The 19,452-nt window shown below is 39.9% G+C and overlaps 3 protein-coding genes across 5 annotated transcripts in view; 2 read left to right on the forward strand and 1 right to left on the reverse strand.

Moving 5' to 3' along the window:
* Positions 1–390: 390 nt before the first annotated feature.
* Positions 391–8,062, forward strand: LOC125051917 (exocyst complex component 5). 2 transcript variants are annotated; one of them, XM_047652549.1, is made up of 14 exons: positions 391–618; positions 713–844; positions 2,130–2,237; positions 2,331–2,528; positions 2,918–3,166; positions 3,253–3,470; positions 3,550–3,777; positions 3,849–4,008; positions 4,079–4,222; positions 4,388–4,476; positions 4,551–4,740; positions 4,821–4,977; positions 7,278–7,450; positions 7,885–8,062. In XM_047652549.1, the coding sequence occupies exons 1-14, from the start codon at positions 586–588 to the stop codon at positions 7,978–7,980; spliced, it is 2,175 nt and encodes a 724-aa protein (XP_047508505.1). In that variant the 5' UTR covers positions 391–585; the 3' UTR covers positions 7,981–8,062. The 2 variants fall into 2 exon arrangements, with proteins under 2 accessions (XP_047508505.1, XP_047508511.1); XM_047652555.1 differs by lacking the exons at positions 4,388–4,476; positions 7,885–8,062 and having other exon boundaries at positions 392–618; positions 7,278–7,413.
* A 296-nt stretch (positions 8,063–8,358) lies between these two features.
* LOC125051934 (ETS-like protein pointed) overlaps positions 8,359–19,452 on the forward strand; it is a 62,105-nt gene continuing 51,011 nt past the window's right edge. For both annotated transcript variants that reach the window (XM_047652566.1, XM_047652572.1), the window contains exons 1-2: positions 8,359–8,535; positions 17,781–17,913. In XM_047652566.1, the coding sequence (XP_047508522.1) occupies positions 17,791–17,913 (123 nt within the window). In that variant the 5' untranslated portion in view covers positions 8,359–8,535; positions 17,781–17,790. The remainder of the gene's footprint in view (positions 8,536–17,780; positions 17,914–19,452) is intronic.
* On the reverse strand, positions 14,196–15,961 carry LOC125051987 (ATP synthase subunit d, mitochondrial-like). Its single transcript, XM_047652635.1, has 3 exons — positions 15,747–15,961; positions 14,801–15,019; positions 14,196–14,476 (listed from the first exon to the last, which is right to left on the reverse strand). Exons 1-3 carry the CDS (start codon positions 15,863–15,865, stop codon positions 14,299–14,301), a joined length of 516 nt encoding a protein of 171 aa, XP_047508591.1. The 5' UTR covers positions 15,866–15,961; the 3' UTR covers positions 14,196–14,298.

A 19,452-nucleotide genomic window follows, 5' to 3' on the forward strand; every position in this document is an offset into this window, starting at 1 on the left:
AACAACAACGCACCCACTAAAAATGGGTGCCCATGGGCTGCGATGACTGCCCTTGGCCGTCCCGTAGATTCGTTTAACCCCTATTATATAAAAAACAAAAAGCAAACCCTGCAAAAGAGGGACAATGTAAAATTGCTAACTTATTCTTCCAACCTAAGTGCTTGATGCCAGATAATTTATGTAGATAAAAATGGTCACGTGACATAGTGTGTACTAATGTCATTCCCATTACCCATATATTATTATCATAGGATACATATTATATTCGTTTACAGTTGGTGAGTCAGGCCTGTGTCAAAAACTGATTTGTCTCAAGCCCTTGTATGTTGGATGGTCTGTTTAAATTCATAAAACAGACTACGATATGCTGTATCATAGTTATGTCATTTATCATTGTCATTTTGGTTTCACCCACTTTTATCTTTGGCATTTGCTATATTTAAAAAAGTTTAGAAAAGGGGAAAGTTTAGTGTAAAAACAATAACATGTATATGGGTTCCCTATAAGAGTATTTGACTTGCTAAAAATAAGTAAAACAACAAACTGTTTAAAATATATTTAATGTCCTAAAAAGCTACTTTCAAGATGATGAACCAATATTTGAAAGAACTTGAAGCGGTAAGTTAAAACTTTTAATATAATTTAGGTAGTAGTAGTTTATTATTATACAATCCTAGAAAATGTTGTTGATATTTGTGTATTTGTTCTGTAGGACCCATTTGATCCAGATGAATTTGTGGAGAGAATGGTTAGACGTAGTATGCAAGAGTGCCGTCTTAAAGATGATCAATTTGATCCAGTAATGATTCATGATATTTTCACACAAGCAATACAAGACTTGAAGGTAAGTACTTCGTATTTTACATCGTCATACAACGAAAATTATATTATTATTATTGACAACACAGTATAAAAAAAAAATCTTAATTCAAGTCAAATCATTTATTTCAATTAGACCACCCAATATGGCACTTTTGAATGTCAAATAAAATATAAAGATGATTCTAGTTGCCCCTTCCAAAAGGAAGTTTCGTGTGGAGAAGAATAGGCAAGAAACTCCACACTTACTCTTTTAAAATAGGTTTTACAATTATAATATTTAACTAATGTATATGAAATACATTAGTTAAATATTTATATGTGAAGACAATGTACTCCAAGAATAAAACTACTATACTAAAATAGGCACAAAGTATTACTTACAAATTAAACAATGCAGTGGGTAGGTCAATTAATGAATTGTTAGTATACATGTTCCGTGCATATTTACAAATATAGAAACCGTAGAATAGTATACATTAAAGAGTAATAAAAAAAAACAATAAAACAGTGTGTGAGATATAAATAAAATAATTACAGTTTGCAGTATTATAAAATAAAAAATAACAAAAATATGTAAAATTAGATCAGCAACCTATTTGATTTTGTCCAGGCTCTATGATTGTCCTATGGAGCAGGACCAGCATGTTTCCAAGCATTCTTAACTTGAATATAATCTTCTAATTTGTAATATGCTTGTTTACAAAGTGTACTTTTAATAAAACATTTAAATTTTCTTTCATTACTTTTAATATGTCACAAGGTATTTTATTGTAACATTTTACACAATACCCCATAAATGATGTATGAACTTTGACTAATCTGAAGGATGTTTGAGCTATTTTATCTTTATTTCTAGTACTAAAATTATGTCTATCACTTATTTCATTTAAAAGATGTAGATTCTTTCTTACATACATAATATTTTCATAAATGAATTGGCAAGGTACTGTCATAATTTTAATCTTTTAAATAGTTCCCTTAGAGTTTCGCGACGACGTAAGTTATAAATGGCTCGTGACATTATACAGTGAAAGTAGCTAAAATAGACCAAACGCGCATTTTCTACATTTGTTAAATGTCTGTCTAACTGCATAAGCGGCTGAGCCGCCCCGCCCCGCAAGAGATGTTATATGAGGTCCCCATTGTAACTCCTCGTCTAGCATTTGATTAATTATTTATTAATTGATTTATTATATATTTGGTTCAGCTTTAAATGGTATTGTTTTCTTTAATTTTCAAAATGTAAAATGCTTAAGTTTATTTTATAAGCAAAAATTGTTTCATTAAATAAAGGTGTAAATTTTCAGGTCCTCCAAGAAAGACAAGAAAGGAAATGTGCAAGATTAGAGCAGGGTGTTCAAGAGGAAGAAAAAACGTATTTGGCCAAACTAGCCGAGATCATGGATCAACATACAGTAAGAATTTTTTTTTTATTCATTACTATCATATAGTTCAGATGGATTTTAAAGGAATGCAAAATTGATATTTCAATTAATACAAAATTTCAGCATTGTGTCTCAGTATTCAGTGCCCTCGATGAAAGAATGTCCAGGTGTGGAGGTAGAGCTTTAGATGTTGGTGAGAAGTTGGGTGCTGCCAGGGCACCGAGGGCTCGAGCAGCTGCAGCCCGAGACTTGTTGTCACATTTGGCCAATTTTCTTAGCCCAGGACCAGTACTCAGTGATCTGTTTAGTGATTCTAACAAGGTAAAGCATCAGATTATTCATCCTTGTCAAACAATTTTTTAATTTGAATAGTATTATAATTATTAAAAATTGTAATTATTTATGTAAATTTGTAAATAGTGTAAATTCTAATCATCTCAAATATTTCTTATCATTATTTAACCTAGTTGCACCATAATATTAATGAAAAACAGAAGTCTTTCTGATATACTGGTAATAGCCCTTCCCAGCAAATTATTAATGCTGCATCAATAAATCTTCACATAATCACCGCTGCAACAATAAATATATTTTTATATCATAATAATAATTGCCGTGACAAAACTATGCTTCCTCAGGCAGTCAAAGAAAATTGACACAAATAAGCTTCTAAAAAAAGAATGAATAATTCAATAGATACAATCTTTTAGTTAAATGAAGCCGCAGATGTCATTCAAAAGTTATATACGATAGCCCAAGAACTGCCACCGGATAAATTTGAAGTTGCCAGAAAGAAAATTGAAGCAAAATACGATGAGATTGAAAGGAATCTTATCGAGGACTTTGTCAAAGCTCAACACCAGAGCAACATGGCCAAAATGAAGGAAATAGCCAACATCATGACCAACTTCAAGGGCTATTCTCAGTGCGTGGACGCCTTCATAGAGACCAGCCAAATGGTACGTCGGAGACCTGCTTACATCGCTAAGTAATATATTATAAACTTGTCACATAATATATTGTACACTATTTTGTCATATTTCAGAACACCCTGACGGGTAAAGATATATTTTCTTCAGTGTTGCCCCTTTGCAAAAAGAATAACACCATAATAAACAACGTTTTCCCAAATCCCGAGCAAGTGATGAGCAAGTTCGTATTGAACATCTTCCATTTGAAGCTGCAGAAGTATATCCAGACGAAACTCGCCGACAAGAATGACCTCGAAAAGTACTTACGGAACCTGTACGAAGTCTACACCAGGTACTTCTTTTTAGCTTCCATTTACTCAAATAGTGGGTTCTACGAAACGAATCGTTGAACACAAAGCTTTAAACGACAGCACGCAGCGAGTGTGCGACGAGCTGGTGGCGGCCAGGCTGGTGTCGGCCGAGGGCGACGAGGCGACGGGCGAGCTGCGGCGGGAGGCGCTGGTGAACGGGGCCATGGCGGCCGGCGCGGACGGCTACGGCGCCCTCGAGCTCCGCCGGCTCAAGGCCGCGCTGGCCGCCGCGCTCCACGACTACTACGCCGACAAGCGGCACGTCAAGAGGCAGCCGCAAGGCGGAGGGTGAGCGTAGACTCCGCCGCGACCCTCGACCCCCGACTCGCCCTCCCCGCTCACGAGAGCCGCCGGCGTAGTTTCCAGGAGCTGCGGCGCGACCTGCAGGCGGCGCTCGGAGGGCGCGCCCCCATCACCATCGCCCACATCGAGGACTACGGGGGCGAAACCTTTCTCTGCCGGAAGCTGGCCGAGACCGTGCTGGCCTCCGCCCGGACCTCCTTCCTCAGGTGTCGGACTGTGAGTGAGCCGTCGAACCGAGAGACCGACGTCTCGGAGGTCGACCTTGTAACTTTTCGCTCTGTGCTAGCTGTGTTCCGGCGCGGAGCTGGACAACTGCGCGCTGTCTCTCCTGGAAGTGCTGATCCAGCATCTGCTGGTGGAGCACGTGGACTACGCCTTGGACCTGGGAGTGCACTCCATCCCCATCGCGGAGGGAAAGACCCCACCCCAAGTCGGTACCTTCTATATTTCTAATTCGACCGAATAATCCACTAGCCGATTTACGGCTGCGATTTAAGATATCTTCTGATATGATATGGAGTGTTCGAGTTTAGTTTAACTAACCGATTCGGCAAAACATCTGTGATCAGCGTCACGAAGAGACGAACTCTTTCAGATATATTTTTTCGACATCGTCCACGAGACAAACCAAATAGTGAAGATGTTCGGGGAGTGCTTCCAAGAGTGCGTGCTCCCTTGTGTGAGGTGAGTGGGCGGGGCGGAGGGGGAGGGCGAGGGCCGGTCGGTCGGCGGGCTGTCGTGACGTGGGTCGGTTTCAGTTCGGCGGGAAAACGGGCCGACTGCGTCCAGCGCAAGAAGGCCGTCGTCGAGCAGCTGGAGATGAAGCTCGACGCGGGCCTCGAGAGAGCCATCTCGGCGGCCGTGGGGTGGGTGAGGATGTACCTGCAGACCGAGCAGAGGAAGAGCGACTTCAAGCCCGAGGGAGACGTGGACACGCTGGCCTCGCCGGTGAGATTTCCTCAAACGAGTGCGAAGGCGTCGGTGAGCGATCTCGCCCGGGGAGACTCATTCGCTCGCTCGGCTTGCAGGCGTGCCTGGGCGTGGTGGCGTTCGTTGCGGGGCTCATGGAGCGCGTGGCGCGGACCCTGGACGGGGCCAACCGGGCCGCGGTGGCAGCCGAGCTGGCCGTGCGCCTTCACCGCGTCATCTACGATCACCTTCACAACTACCAGTTTAACTCCGCAGGTAATGTTCTTTTTGTCTCTTCTCATAAATATTTATGTTTGTATTTTTGTAAGAGTACTGGTATGTTTCTTTATTATACAGTAGATGGCGCTAGCTGGCAAAAGCTGTCGGTTTGAAGTTGACAGAAGTAAGTCATCAGGATTGCATTCAATATTGTTTAATTGTGGGGTTATTGTAAAAAGCTTAACAGTGATTGATCATTTTAATAATAGACACACTAAATACATACGCATTCTGTAACCAGTGATGAAGAACTTGATGCGGGAGGAAAAAGCTGTTGGAGGATCTTTACCAATTTACCTTACACAAACATCTCTGCACTCCTCACGACACGTCCCTCAGACTCATGTCTGAGTGCGACAAGTACGATTCCGGGATTTGGAAAGTCTGGTTTGCCATAAAATTTGTCGACGGCCGAATATGGGTGAGGTTTAGGTGGGAGGGGGTGTCCGATCAGTAGTTGAAAAAAAAGGTCGTCATAAATTATGGCAATAAGGGAACGCAAATCCAATATTTTTTATTCCCTCCGTAATTCTGAAACTGTCAGACTGGCGCAGTTTCGCCATTTTCAGCCGATACACACTGTCCGTCGTTTCCAAGAGGCCCGAAGCTAGGAGGTTGACGTGTTGCTGAAGTCTCATTTTGTATCGCACGGTTGATCTTTTAATGTCTTCCTCGATAGTGGCAATTCCCAAATATTTATGGAGTTCAGCATTTCGTGTTATCCACGGCGCACCGCTCATATTTCGGAGTGTTTAGTTTTGTAGCCGCTGCAGGATTTCGATATTAAAAGAGCGGCTTGCTGACCCCCAGAGCTGTATCCCTTAGAACCATATGGTTTTATTACAGTTTTGTAGATGAGAAGTTTATTTGAACCAAACTTAGTGCGGCATTTCTACCTAATAGCCAGTTCATGCTACGAAGCCTACCGATAGCATGCTCCTTCTTGGCTTTTATATGGTCTTGCCAAGTCAAGCGTTTGTCCAGGTGCATGCCCAAATATTTGGCTGTAGTCCGTTTTGGAAAAACAGCTCCCTCCAGAGTCACTCTTCTCTTCTTACTGTGAACGTTGTCACGTGAACTGATTTCGCTGGGCTTGCCCGTATCCTCCACTTCTTTAACCATAATCCTATTTTTCCACGCATTTCTGTCCAGGCATTGCGGTGGATGCTTCGTTTGAATCTTTATTACAGGAATGGATTGCAGTGTCGTCCGCATAGGTTGCAATCACAACATCGTCCGTAACTGGTATGTCGGCTGTAAAGATTGTATAAAAGAATGGACCCAGCACTGAGCCCTGGGGCACTCCTACTTCTATTTGGCAGATTGATGATAGATAATCCTCACATTTGACCCGGAACATACGGTTTTGCAAATAAGACTTCAGGAGAAGGTACGCAGTATTTAGTAGGTTTATCTTTAGCTTATACAGGAGGCCCTTATGCCATACGCGATCCTGCTGTATATCGAGAAATACTGCTGAACAATACTCTTTTCTTTCTAGACATTAATTTGAGAAAATAAATTTGTATCAAAATTTTAGTTTTGGACTTGGTCGTAAATATTCATAAACACTTATGGTGACAGAGATAAAATAAAGTAACACTTATTCTGACAGAAATATAAGACAAAGATGAAATAGAATGTGGAATTTCGACGCCATGGACAAAATTGATCAGAAACTTTGGGCGGTCTTAGCATCGAGAGATATTGACTATAGCATAAAAAAATTAGAAAAAATCAAATAATATAGCATATCATCAATGTGTTGAAGAGTCAGTACAAAAAAGTTGTATGAAGATCAGAATCTTCAGCCTTTGTCGCAAATTATTGTATGGAGTTTTTAATGTTTATGTTACGGCGCGGGCGTTTAAAGTCCCTCCAGTATTGCTGGATTTTTTATCCCCTATGAGGATATAGACACAATTTTTACATGGCTGTATAATGCCTTGCGGAGCTGCTACGTGAGTTTCGAAGCAGCGAAGCGTACCTTTCACCTCGTACATAATAAAAATGCCGCGCGCAAAAGACATTATTTTCCGTATTTTAGCACATTTCAAATTTTACAAGTGTTGCCACTACTGATTTTTCCCTTCCACTAAAGGAATTGTGTGCGGACTAGGTCTGCTTGCAGGCCTCCTTCCGAAAAGCACTAGTTGAAGGATAAACCTGCTCCGTGCTCGCGATATTCTTTTATTGGTAGTTTACCTCAATACGCTATCGATTGATTCTAGCATTATTTGTTTTGTGCACATCTCGTATGGACGGATGGTTGTTCTGAGCACCCCTTGCCCTCGCAGGTGCGATGATCGCGATCTGCGACGTGAAGGAGTACAGGTCGGCGGTGTGCGGGCGCGGGGGGACCGGCGCCCCCGCCCCTGCGCCCGCTCTCTTCGACGCCTTGCACGCGCTCTGCAACCTGCTGCTCGTCAAGCCCGAGAACCTGCACCAGGTGTGCGAGGGAGAGACCCTGGTGAGGCTTTATAGATTACATGGATTTTTATTATTCAAACTGATCGTGAAAGTCTAACAAGTGCACTTTTAGTCAAAGTTGTGAGTTGAACTAAACCTACTTATTTTATAAATGGCCACGAGGCAGGATTGAAATAAAATGGCGTCATAAAGAGTTTTTGAATAGTTTACTGAATGCAGAAGGGCATAATGATTTTAGGTGCCTTTAATTATATATTATACAGCTCGTCACCATGTTCAATTTGCGCTTTGGTTTCCTTAGTTTAAACTATAAAAAATTAATTTTAATCAATTAGTTACTCCACTTTACGTAGATCGGAAACTTTGAAGTCTGTTAACTATAATTATCTGTGAAGTAATTATACCTTCCCGAAATCTTCTTTGATCGTCTGCCTCGAAGAGTAATGATCGAAGCCGGCTTCTGTTCGTCCACAGGCGGAGCTGGATCGTTCGGTGCTGCTCAACTTCATTCAACTCCGAGCCGACTACAAGAGCCACAAGTTGGCGACGTTCCTCAAGGGACTCTCTTAGTTTTACATTTTTATTATGAACGTCCTGTTGCACTGTGTATCTCCAGTCTTTAAAGAATTAATAAATACATTTGTTCATTGAATACATTCCCTTTCCGTTATTAGAAAAAATGTCGACGAACATTGATATTTAGACCGTTAAAATAATAATTTAAACGAGAAACAATTTTTATGCGATGTCGGAACTCGGGCGATCACATTTCGCCGTGTTTCCGAGGATCGGGCTACTCTATATCATATTGTTACAATGCAAAACCGCTTATCAGCGATATCTGTACGGCATAGCTCACTACGTCCATTCATAAAGCCCCCTCCTCGCCGCATCTCTCAATGGGCGCGAGTGTGTGCGTGCGACGCGGGCGCACCTACTGCGTCGCTATTCAGCACTCGGTAGTCAGTTTCGACCGCGCCGGCTCGCGTTCCACCGGTGTTTCGCGCCCGTCGTCCCGCGATATTTACTGTGATACGCGTGCAGGTCCACGGTGACCGGCCTTCGAAACTTCGATTCGGTGTTGTGATCGTCTGCTAATCTGGATACTCTAATCAAAATCGAGAGGTAAGGGTCGTCGGGTGTGTTTATTTTCATTCGAAGTCGACGCCTACGCGCCGCCTGTCGCGATTCGAGCGACGAATTTACATGTTATGTGTCGATTCGTCCGACGCTAGGGCCCATTTATACTATTATCGGAGTGGAAGCGATCGGGAGGGTTATTATTATGGTGGAACGGAGGTCTGTCGACGGAGGAACGACACGAACGGGTGCGTAATCTCGGCGTCGGGTTGTATGGTTTAATCGGTCGAGCGCGTTATCTAGGTGAGCCCGGCCGCGTCCGCTCCGTTTCAAGTGTTTTTATCCCGGACTACCTGACTCGACACTCGTCTTGCAGCAAATCGATTCTCGCTAATAACACCAGACCTCGACTCAATCGGATTCGGGTTATTAATTATTATGCGTGGAACGATGCCTCTGAAGTTGGAACTTTATGGGTAGCTATACCGGGCTGTCCTATAAATTGAAGTTTATAAAGTTCTGCTAAACAATGGCTGCAGTCGAGAGCTTGTGACATTCGGTTTGCACCGACCGAGTAGGAATTAGGAGCTCGCTTTGGAATTCATCACATGGGTATAAAGGTAGAATACACAATGACGTCAGACCAAAGTATCACCCATCAAAAAGATAAGAATTCTTGTTTTTATCACACAAATTGTACGTTACCAAGTATTCAGCTTCACCGCGATCTTAAATGTTATGTTTGAAGAAAATTTTCGATTGCAACGATAAAGGTTATCGTTTCCAAAATATAGAATTACCTAAATAGCGCATATTCTATTGCACCAGAGCCTGCGACCGATATTAGACTATAGGCCGCCACTAAGCCTCTAACTTCTGCTTAGATTGTATGCTATAAAATTAAATGGTAATAGATCTGTTGTACAAATGCTCTGACTAAAAAGTTAACAGATATCCATTATTTAACAAACGCACCCTTGAAAACTCTGATTCCAGCCAGGTGTGTTTTGTGGTACTTAATCATATATACAAAGGGTTAACGAATGTTATGACTTATTACCTATTTTCCCGACTTATCTCTGATAAACGTTTCTATCACTGTTGATAGCGATGGATAAAGTAACAATCTTATTTGTATATATGTAGATCAGAAACAGTGGATAACAAGAACCCAGATAATAAACGGAGTCATACTTTCTACATTTTCTAGTTCAAAAAGACTTGCCCCTTTTTATTCTCCTCTGCAGAACGAGCAAATGTAATCGAAGAATTTAGTAAGTGTTAGGGTTTGTCGACAGATCTGACCTTGACGTACCGTAGTTTTAGTACTTCTTGTCTATTTGTCGTAAATTAAATTTTCATATTATAATTTTCAAAGTTAGAAGATAGATAAGATAGGTGTAAAGAACTATCTAGCCAAGAACTTAAGAAGGTATAAAGTGCACGCGATAAGTAATTATTGTAGTCAAATAACGATAATTAAATTTGATCGAACTAAGGCTGTATTGAATTATCGGTCAGCTGAACTTCTAAGAAATAAAAGGTAATTAGAACAGATTGTACCTATTAGTACATGTAGAGTCAAGCTTTTCCTAACACTGCATTTCATTACTTTCTTCCCTCGTGATTTTAGCGTCGTGTCTATCTTTCCTTAATTATGTAAACGGATATATTTTGGTCTTCGAATAGCCAATATTTTTGCGTGTTTATCTTGTTTGGTTCCTCTGACTACGGACATGTAGGTGAACAGGAGTTGATGGGTATAGTCACTCTCATTTAAGCGCCATGAAACTTAAAGATCAGTGTTCACTTTGTATCCTACTTTACAAATACTATGCGGCAATCGAATTTGTGGTAGAAGTCATCACAAAGATCGCGTAGCCACTATACGATGGTCATAGAGACAAACTATATTACGTAGTGGACCTCCGGACAAATCAGGACTCCCGGGACGACGGGAAATTCTTATAAATATAAAACGAGACACAGTACTTTGCGTTTAGTATTTACCTGGTGGAAGCAGATGGTTTTAGGATGGTTCAAATCGGTCAAGTCGTACTGGACTTGATTGCATTAACTAACCCCCTTAAATATGACGTTAGTGTTTATTAAAAGCTTATTTTCACATGACAATAATGACATCTGAAGACACAAAATTGTAATTAAAAAGATACCATTTGTAACAAGTATGAATAACGGACGCACAACGTAAACTTGTTCCCGTAATGGCTGCTGATGATTCTCGGTATCCAACCCTCTTTGCCCCTCTTATGCACTGTGCTAAGAGATATATTCAAAAAATATGTGGAATACGAGACATTCGCTATTATTAACCGGCGGTCGTTGGCAAGTGGTTAGCAGAAGCAGAGAGCTGAGGCGACAAACGTTGCGCAGTAACTTATCACGATATCACAAATCCACATCGTTATCTGAATATAACTGAAGGCCACGCTTATGTAAATTATGTATTCAAATTCAATTTCTGTATTTAGCATAAATATGATACTTTCGTCCAATAAAATAGCCGACTGCCGACATAAATTTCTAGGAAAACGCTTTACAGAGACTCACTTTGGCAATAAACAATTATAATTATTGTTGCTTATATTTGAAATTACACGTAGGATTTTTATTTTTATAAAATTTCGTCGATTGTCATTTACTCGAACTAAATTATTTATCTCACACAATGTCATGTACATTATCCTTCGTGATCGACAAATTAAAAAAATATATTCATGTGTTCGAGAGCGTGCCTTGTGAAAAAGAAGCCAAGAAAGCGAGTGAGCGAGACAGGTCATAACCAAGCACTAGCATTCGTCAATATATTTTTAATTGATAACGATACAAGCGAAAAAACTTAACCATAATTAAAACTTGCTCGTTTTATCAATAATTCGTGAAGGTTCTACTAATATTTTTTTTAAATTTTCTCGGTTTTATCATGCATTTAAAACATATATTAATATATATATATATATATATACAAAAGGAAACATCAATTTGACCATAGATTTTATTCAAAATAAATTGTTAAAATTAACATTTGAATAATTCAAAGCATGCAAAACTCTAAAATATTCACGAGAATTGTTTCGCCGAAAGCGGTTTCACTTTAAGAGTTTACAAGTCACAGCTGAGGTTGGTGCTGTATCAGTGCGGGGGTGGCACGGGGGATGAGAGGGGCTAGGGTAACAGATGCGCACACGCAGCCTGCGGTGGTGTGAGTATGTTTTAATAGGTTATGCCGTGGTGTGCGTGTAGGGCTACACCTTGCATGCAACGGGACCCAAGCAGGTAGAAACATCGCCTGCTGACATGATGCGAAAATGGATTTTTGAAAATTAGGATCAGCAGTTATTTCGAGAAAGCCATGGGACGCTTTGTAATATAATGCGTCACGCACACAATTTCGAATTGTATTAAAAAATTTACATCAATTTCTTAATCGATGAAATAATGCCATAAACATTTTGACTATTTAGGTTCACCTTGTGCAAGGAAAGGAATCACTCCAATGGCGCTGCTCCTTGCTCCGCGCCGGGGCGGACACGAACGTCGCTGGCACAGTAACAATTCAGTCCAAGTCCTAAATATAGTTCACAATAAAACAAGTGTCGCTTGCCCTTCATTCAGGGCACATTTATAAAGTTATTATAAACTCAACGCCTTAAAAAATAGTGTTCATTTCGATTTGAATAATGCTTCTCGGTAATTGGTAGATACGTCGAGGACTGCGCGGGCGCAACAGAATTTTTAATTATGAATTAATTAGTAACAACTAACAGATCTAAACTTGCGTCGTCAATATCCAAACCGTGTGACGTAAGCTTTATTAAAATTTTAATTAGACTCTATCGGGAAGTTTTTTTTAAATATATCCTTGAATTCGTATATCAATTTAGTTCTGCCGTAACTTTCATCAGAATTTATTACTTTGAACCTGCTTATCGTAAGTAGTAGTAATATCTTAAATACAAACTAATAAAATAATATAATGTGCATTTTGCATAATATTATGCCGGCCCTGAGACGAGTTCGTCGACATTTTGATAATAAAGCGACACGTATCAATATCACAACCGTAACTATATTATTGTGTATACAGAATACTTGTATTATGTACTCACTCACGATACATAGGTCAGAGCACAAGGCGTCTATGTAATTCACTCAGGCATCGGTCTACGAACAACAAACTATATGATAATATGAAGTACCAGCAAATTGTAAAAGTGCCTAAAGACTTTACACGGTGTATCATTCACAATAACGGGCTGAAAATAGTTATGCAGATGGAGCTCCTTGGCGAAGGTCAACGGTTTTTAATCTGGCGATTTACACCTTAAAGAATACTGAGCAGGCACGGAGGGCTTCAAAAGACACACACGTAAACTTGTATTAGCATTTATTGCTCGTCAACATTCACCTCACGAGAGTATTGTTGGTACTACTGGTTGAACGAGTAATGTTAAGATGTTGATCGCGTTCTACTTTTTATGTTCGTAAATGGGCTTTTAATATATTTTAGCAGTTTCATTAAACATCTGAATAAAATTAGCAAAGGTATTAATCACGTTAATGTAGAATATAGAGCAACGCGAACGACTGAAGGCCTGCGCAAGCGTTGGTGGGGTCAGCGAATTTTTTAACCCACACGTTACTCATAGTTATGAATGGGAGAGTGCGAGGGGGGCGGGGGCGGTGACTAAATATAGCTCAGCAACAGGTGGTCCTACCCTTCCACCCACGCTTTCGACCAGACTAACCAACTATTATACTTACTATGTACTGACAATTAAAACTTTAGCGGATTGTTGCAGTAGGCCTATGCCGTCTTTGTTATCAAATGTTCAATGTCGTTGTCATTGTGATAGTGATGGTAAGGACATAATTACTAATATTATTAAAATCATTTTATGCATTTGACAACATACTGAGAGAGATCAAAAGGATTTATCGTTCTCGAAACACCATTTGGATTCAATAAAACGCTCGCGACTTGAATGTTCTGTACGTTCCACTTCTAACTTCCTACATTCTCAGATGTAAGAGATAGAATTAGCTTGAATTTATCATAAAATAACAACAAACTATGAATTAATGTTGCTGTTACATGGAAGACGTTATTCATCAGAGTTCGTAACGAACATTTGAACATTCTAGACGTTTTTTTCATTCTAGATTTACAAAACTTGTCACAAGGCTCGGTGATTTTAAGAAAAGATGAGTTTGTTTTGTAAAACGGTATTTCCACTTCTCCTTATTGTCTAAAATTTTAGCGGCAAACGGTCAATGAAACGTCTTCTTTAATTAGTGAATGATGAACTTTAAATCCAGTAACTAAATCCTATCATCAGTCACAATTTGCCACGCGCGACTTCTTGGCTGATGTCTCGACAGCGACCCTGAACACTAAATATAGACGAGTGCAGCCCTTTTATGCACCCATAGACGATAATTCACTCGCTCGGACTCGATTGCTCCGGATTCTTGTGATGTCGAAGCATTTACTGTTATTCCAAGAATTATTATCTAGTTGTTACCTATACAAAATAGAGATTTCGAGTGAGACAAACAAATATATCCTGTAGACTTTTCAACAGACTTTTAACTGCCTTCTAAAGAATTACTAAAAAGTCTTGTTACGATCCGAAGAGGCATGTAATTAAATTACATCCCCCTTTTGCGTAATACATTTAATATACAAACATAAATATATATTTATTGAAAATACGTATGTACTGTATTAAACCTATACAGCGTTAGAAAATATTTAAAAAGTAATAATATTACAACACATTGCCACTACTTCGTAACTTTTTGCTTTCTTACATATCCGAGCTCGCTTTCTTCGTCGTGAGGCCAAAATGTTGGCCTTTTCACCGGATCTAGCGCTTGCTCTGGATACAAGTCGTACAGTGATTCCATTGTCATTTCTTCAAACTTTGGCAACTTCTTCATAGCATCCAATTCCTTAGTTGCTCTGAAACACAATATGTCTATGGCTGCCTACGCACTGGCGACCATGGTCGCCGCGACCTGGCCGCGGCGGCCAATGAATTCTGGACTTTATATGGCCATCGCTATAGCCCCTACGCACTTAGCGGCCAGCGACCAGCGGCCACCGTTGGCCGCGGCGTCTAATTTGATGCCACGCGATGCCGTCCGCATGTCGCGCTTGCCTACGCACCGGCGACCATGGCCGCGGCGGCCTGGCCGCGTCTATGGTCGCCAGTGCGTAGGCTGCCTATATCGTAAAGCCGTATTTACAACCAATTTAATTTAGCTTCAGGATAATTTTTCTTACTCTTTTATATCATGTTCTCTTTCGTCACAATATGCCTTGATCTGCGGTTCCAGCGATTTCCATTGCTCGTCAATAGTAGCCGAAACTTTATCGTCAGGATAAGGCACCTTATAAGCCTCGTACTCTTTTTGAAACTTCTCTACCATTCCAGCTACTGGCACCAGGGACTGATACTTTTTCCAGTCTATTTTAGGTAGCTCTGGTGGATTCGCGTTCACTCTAAAAAATTAATACAGGGAAAGAAATTCTATGGGTAAATTCAATGGCGAGTACATTTCACACCACCCATTCGCGGATGATATCGTTATCATGGCAGAGTTTCGGAAAGATTTCATCCGAATGCGTTGCCCTTCAGATAGTCTCAAATAAGTAGATTTTGAAATGATGGACAAGACAAAAATTATGTCGAACGTCCATGTCGCGCCTCTCCAGTAACATTAGGAAATTCAATTCACGAATACATTTACTTAAGTATACCTTTCGATACAATTAGGTAGATCCGACTTCGGAAGAACTCCTTCCGAAGACTGAGTGTCTTTTTAGCGATTTCGCTCCCTCAGTGCTTAAAACAAAAGAAGAAAGCGAAACCAGTGATGTTTAACACAAGCTCCGCGTCGGTCAACGAGCTATGGCGAGGGTTCTGCTCGGTGTTTCTCTAAACGATCGAATTAGAAATGAAGAGATCCGTAAAACAACTAAAGTCACCGACATAGAAAAAAAGACGTAAAAGCTTAACTGACAAGGGCGGGGCACATTGCCTGAAGTATGGATGGCCGATGGCACAAAAAGTCTTAGAATGGAGGCATTCGTCGAAGCGGTGGACGGTCTCCCACTAGGTGGACAGATGAGCTGGTGAGGGTGTATGAATAGGACGTACTGGAAATTTAAGTGAGAAGCCTATGTCCAGTAGTCCGATACTTTTTATGATGAATAGGAATATCGGTACCGTCGGAGATATGAATCTGCCTTTGCCTTAAATGCTAGGAATTTTCCCTTTTCATCTGGCGGCACGAGCTTCTGAAGTTGGGCCCAATTTATACTTTGCTTCGTAAACCTTTTAGACATCTCGTCTTTAGGAGTTCATCAGATTAAGAAATATTTTACAAGTCATTATTTTTAATTTACCTGACAATAAGTGTCACATTTGTTGACATATTTAGAAGAAAAAATATTTTAGCAAAAAGAATCCTTTTGTTAATAGTACTTATCCTTTTTGATATCTAGTAATAACCAGTATGTATATAAATAATAACTATAAAATATATGACTTGGTATACTTATATTTAACGAAAAAGTTTACAAGAAGCCCTTTTTGGAAGGAATGTAAACGACCTGACTAACTATTGGGAGCTTCAAAACTTACCTAATACTTACGAAATGCATGACGATCTTGAAGTCGAGACTGTTAAACGCCCATAAAATCTCGTGCCATATTGGCCGAAAATATTTGACTAATGAATTCATGCATAAAGAAATCGATTACCCACCACGCGACGCAGAAGGGCCAATCGGCACGCAAACTTGCGTGCGCGCAAATTACTTGAAGCCTGAAACACCAATTTGTAGGTCGGAGACCGTATGTCAACGACTTGGCATTCAGTCAGTTGGGAGATTCAGAGAATTTGGGCTATCCTTTGCAGTTTCGACATTTTTATATTAACTGATTCCTTTGCTAACAAATTACTATATATACCAATGCAAAGAAAACCGAAGCTACAAAGTTTCCATTCATATGAAATAACAATATATTGTGTAATGTTGCAAATATTTAATATGAAATCCAAACTTTTAAGCGTCTTAAAGCGATTAGATATGCTGTTATCATATCTTCGGGTGATAGAATATTTTTACAAGCAATTTCATTTTTATTGTATCTGTAATATTCTATATAGATATAAAAACAAATATTTATTTAGAAGCCAATGAGTATAGGAAAACTTGACTTCGATTTGATACTTTATTGCAGTGAATCTGCGTGACAATAATGAATTGCTCGCACCTAATTATCACTCTCGACTACACCCCGATCACCCTTCCGAGTGAGCGAACAAACTACACACTGCTTCAATTACAGACATTATTACCACGTTGTCAATGTAAGCATCGTTTCCGGCGGAAATGGCCCAGAGCGACCAGCAGCGCCGAATTCAGCCGACGACATATTTACCGTATCACTCGGTTATTGCCCGAAACGGCCACTCAAATTTTCAAAGGATTCGTCGCTCTATTTTGTAGAGAGAATGAGATGCACGTGCTTTTGGGAACCATTTCCGGCGGAACGACCCGTTGCATCGGTGTTAACTAATTTGAATCGCTTTGATGGGATATTAATGGGTGCGACGAGTGACTCTACCTTCTCTAATATCAAATGTGCTATTTGTTTGTTATAACGTTCCAACTAAAAAACAATTGGCCTGCTTCTAGCCTTTGTCGTATCGAAGAAAGGGGAAAAGAATAGCGACTTATCGACGCATGTGACCAGTGCTGTGGTCAGCGAAACCCTATTAGTATTTCTGCCGTGATCGCTGACCATAAAATTAAACCGACGCACATTGCTATGTAGGCAACATAACAACACGGGTACTTACGTTGTATCTTTGTGTTAGTGTACACACACACATGTACGGTGAATTTTTAAAAATCCATTGAAATTGCGTTATCCAAAAAATATTGTGGACAATAAAACACACAAGGATGTTATTGAAATTTTTGTCAGTCTATTTAAGTTTATCTCCAAAACTAATAAATGAAGGCAATATCAGTTTTAATACAGAAGGGCTGTAAGCAACCTATTTAGTAGAAATCGAAGGAAATCAGCATTTATTAAAAGATGACAATAGTCGCTCTTATAACTCTATATTTTATCATATTATAATCAATTATAAAATTTATTTAATTTAATAATAAAATATTAAGATAAATTTCTATTTAAATTCACCCGTAATTTCTTCGTTACATTTTATGTAATTTCTGTTCGCAGTCCCAGCACGATGAAGCTGGAATGGACGGAGGGCGAGGACTACGGTCTGGAGGAAGCCGCTTTCTACGAGGGACCGGCGATGGCCGCGCCGCCGCCTCGCAAGCACGTCTCGTTCAGTCTGCGGCTTGACCTGGTACGCTTACTACTAATTGAGTGAACTATTTTCTATATTCACAGATATTTCTTAGTCCGATCCCGGTGCCCGCTTCTCTTCCCTTCCCCCTAGATTGTGGACAAGCCTTATAAAAATAACCGGTATGAGTTATCTAACCGGTTCGTGATCGTTGAAATAAAACCTTGATCTTGACTGACTGACGACGGGATATCCGATAGTGAGGAAAAGCTACATCCTCGCAAACCGACTTGTATAACACGTTTAGAAATTTCATGAATGCCGTAGCCGAGTGCTATCTGTAATTGTACTATTTAAAGAGACAAATTGACGAATTATCGTTTAAATTTGCAATCTTCTGAAGAAGAAGAAAAAACTGAAGGCGATCATTAATATTAAACCGAAACAAGCTGAAGAGACAAAGAAGGTTTTTAACTCGCATAGTACAACGCGAGTATGGCAATTCAAGAAAGCAAGAGAGAACCTGACAAAAACCCGTCTAAATGGGACTGGTTCGTTGATACTAGAATAACTCGCAAGACATGTAATTGCTAACATACCACTTAAGTAGAATGAGTTCTGCTTGTCGAGTAAGGAATACCAATTGCTACTTGCTTTGAGCCGATTGCAATTATCTACTCTTTAAATAGAGCAAATCATAGGTTATGCTTGCATTTTACTTATTTTAGCAAATGTAAGATTGTGTTGTTAATGGCGACCAAGGGCGGCGTAGGCAAGGGTTAAAGTGCTGATTGCCAGCATGTTAGGGTTGATAAGATGAGCATATATTGTATATAAAAATTTGACAGGTTTTGACAAAAATATACGGCTCGATAAAGAGCTTTACGATTATAAAAGCATCATGATGAAAATATCAAAGGATTAATAATATGACGAAGTTTTAAGTGAGGTGTCACTACTACTTTAATGATATTTATGTTTTGAGAACCGTATTTAGTGTCTCCGGTCACGTAACGGGCGTGTTAGGCCTCTACCACCGGAAACTGCCGAACAGCGTGATCACAGGCCACCGAAGCGTGTTCAACCTCTTCACACCACTTTTATTTTAGCCGAATCAACCTCTAATCCTACAAGCCAAACTAAATCAACCGTCTATAATTAATATGTGTGAGCCTCCTCGTAAATAACGATTGTATTGTGAGTTGCAGACGATTAATCCCCATTATTTGTATCTCACGCGGTTCACTCCCCACCATCAATCAACCAGAATTAGTATATCGAAAAAAGAGTTTCTATTTCAAAGCGCCCGCTTTTTATTTGTTTTGTTTTATTTTTAAACTTGTCCGTGACACTGACGCTAAGCTGCACTAATGAGTTTCGACATTAGCTCACTGCGACCTAATACCTTTTGGATATTTACGAATGATCTTAAGTCACAAGATTGTATAAAAATTTCTTAGCTAAGTAAATTGTGATCTACGGCAATAATTATTGATAAATAAATTTGGCTGATCTTATTCGTGGAGTAATATTTATTGACGCATAGCTCATTAGGGCGAGCCATGCGATATCCGGTGTCTAATTAAAGGGATTCATCTA

This window comes from Pieris napi, chromosome 1 (genome assembly GCF_905475465.1).
Source record: "Pieris napi chromosome 1, ilPieNapi1.2, whole genome shotgun sequence".
NCBI classification, from domain to species: Eukaryota; Metazoa; Arthropoda; class Insecta; order Lepidoptera; family Pieridae; genus Pieris; species Pieris napi.

Excerpts from the sequence above, each read along its gene's own strand:
- LOC125051917 (XM_047652549.1), top strand. The coding sequence starts at position 586 with ATGATGAACCAATATTTGAAAGAACTTGAAGCG. Across the intron at positions 3,778-3,848 it reads AGGCAGCCGCAAGGCGGAGG|TTTCCAGGAGCTGCGGCGCG; the intron begins GTGAGCGTAGAC and ends CCGCCGGCGTAG. Across the intron at positions 7,451-7,884 it reads TGTGCGAGGGAGAGACCCTG|GCGGAGCTGGATCGTTCGGT; the intron begins GTGAGGCTTTAT and ends GTTCGTCCACAG.
- LOC125051987 (XM_047652635.1), bottom strand. The coding sequence starts at position 15,865 with ATGTCTAAAAGGTTTACGAAGCAAAGTATAAATTGGGCCCAACTTCAG. Across the intron at positions 15,020-15,746 it reads GCAGATTCATATCTCCGACG|AGTGAACGCGAATCCACCAG; the intron begins GTACCGATATTC and ends TTAATTTTTTAG. Across the intron at positions 14,477-14,800 it reads AGAGAACATGATATAAAAGA|AGCAACTAAGGAATTGGATG; the intron begins GTAAGAAAAATT and ends ATTGTGTTTCAG.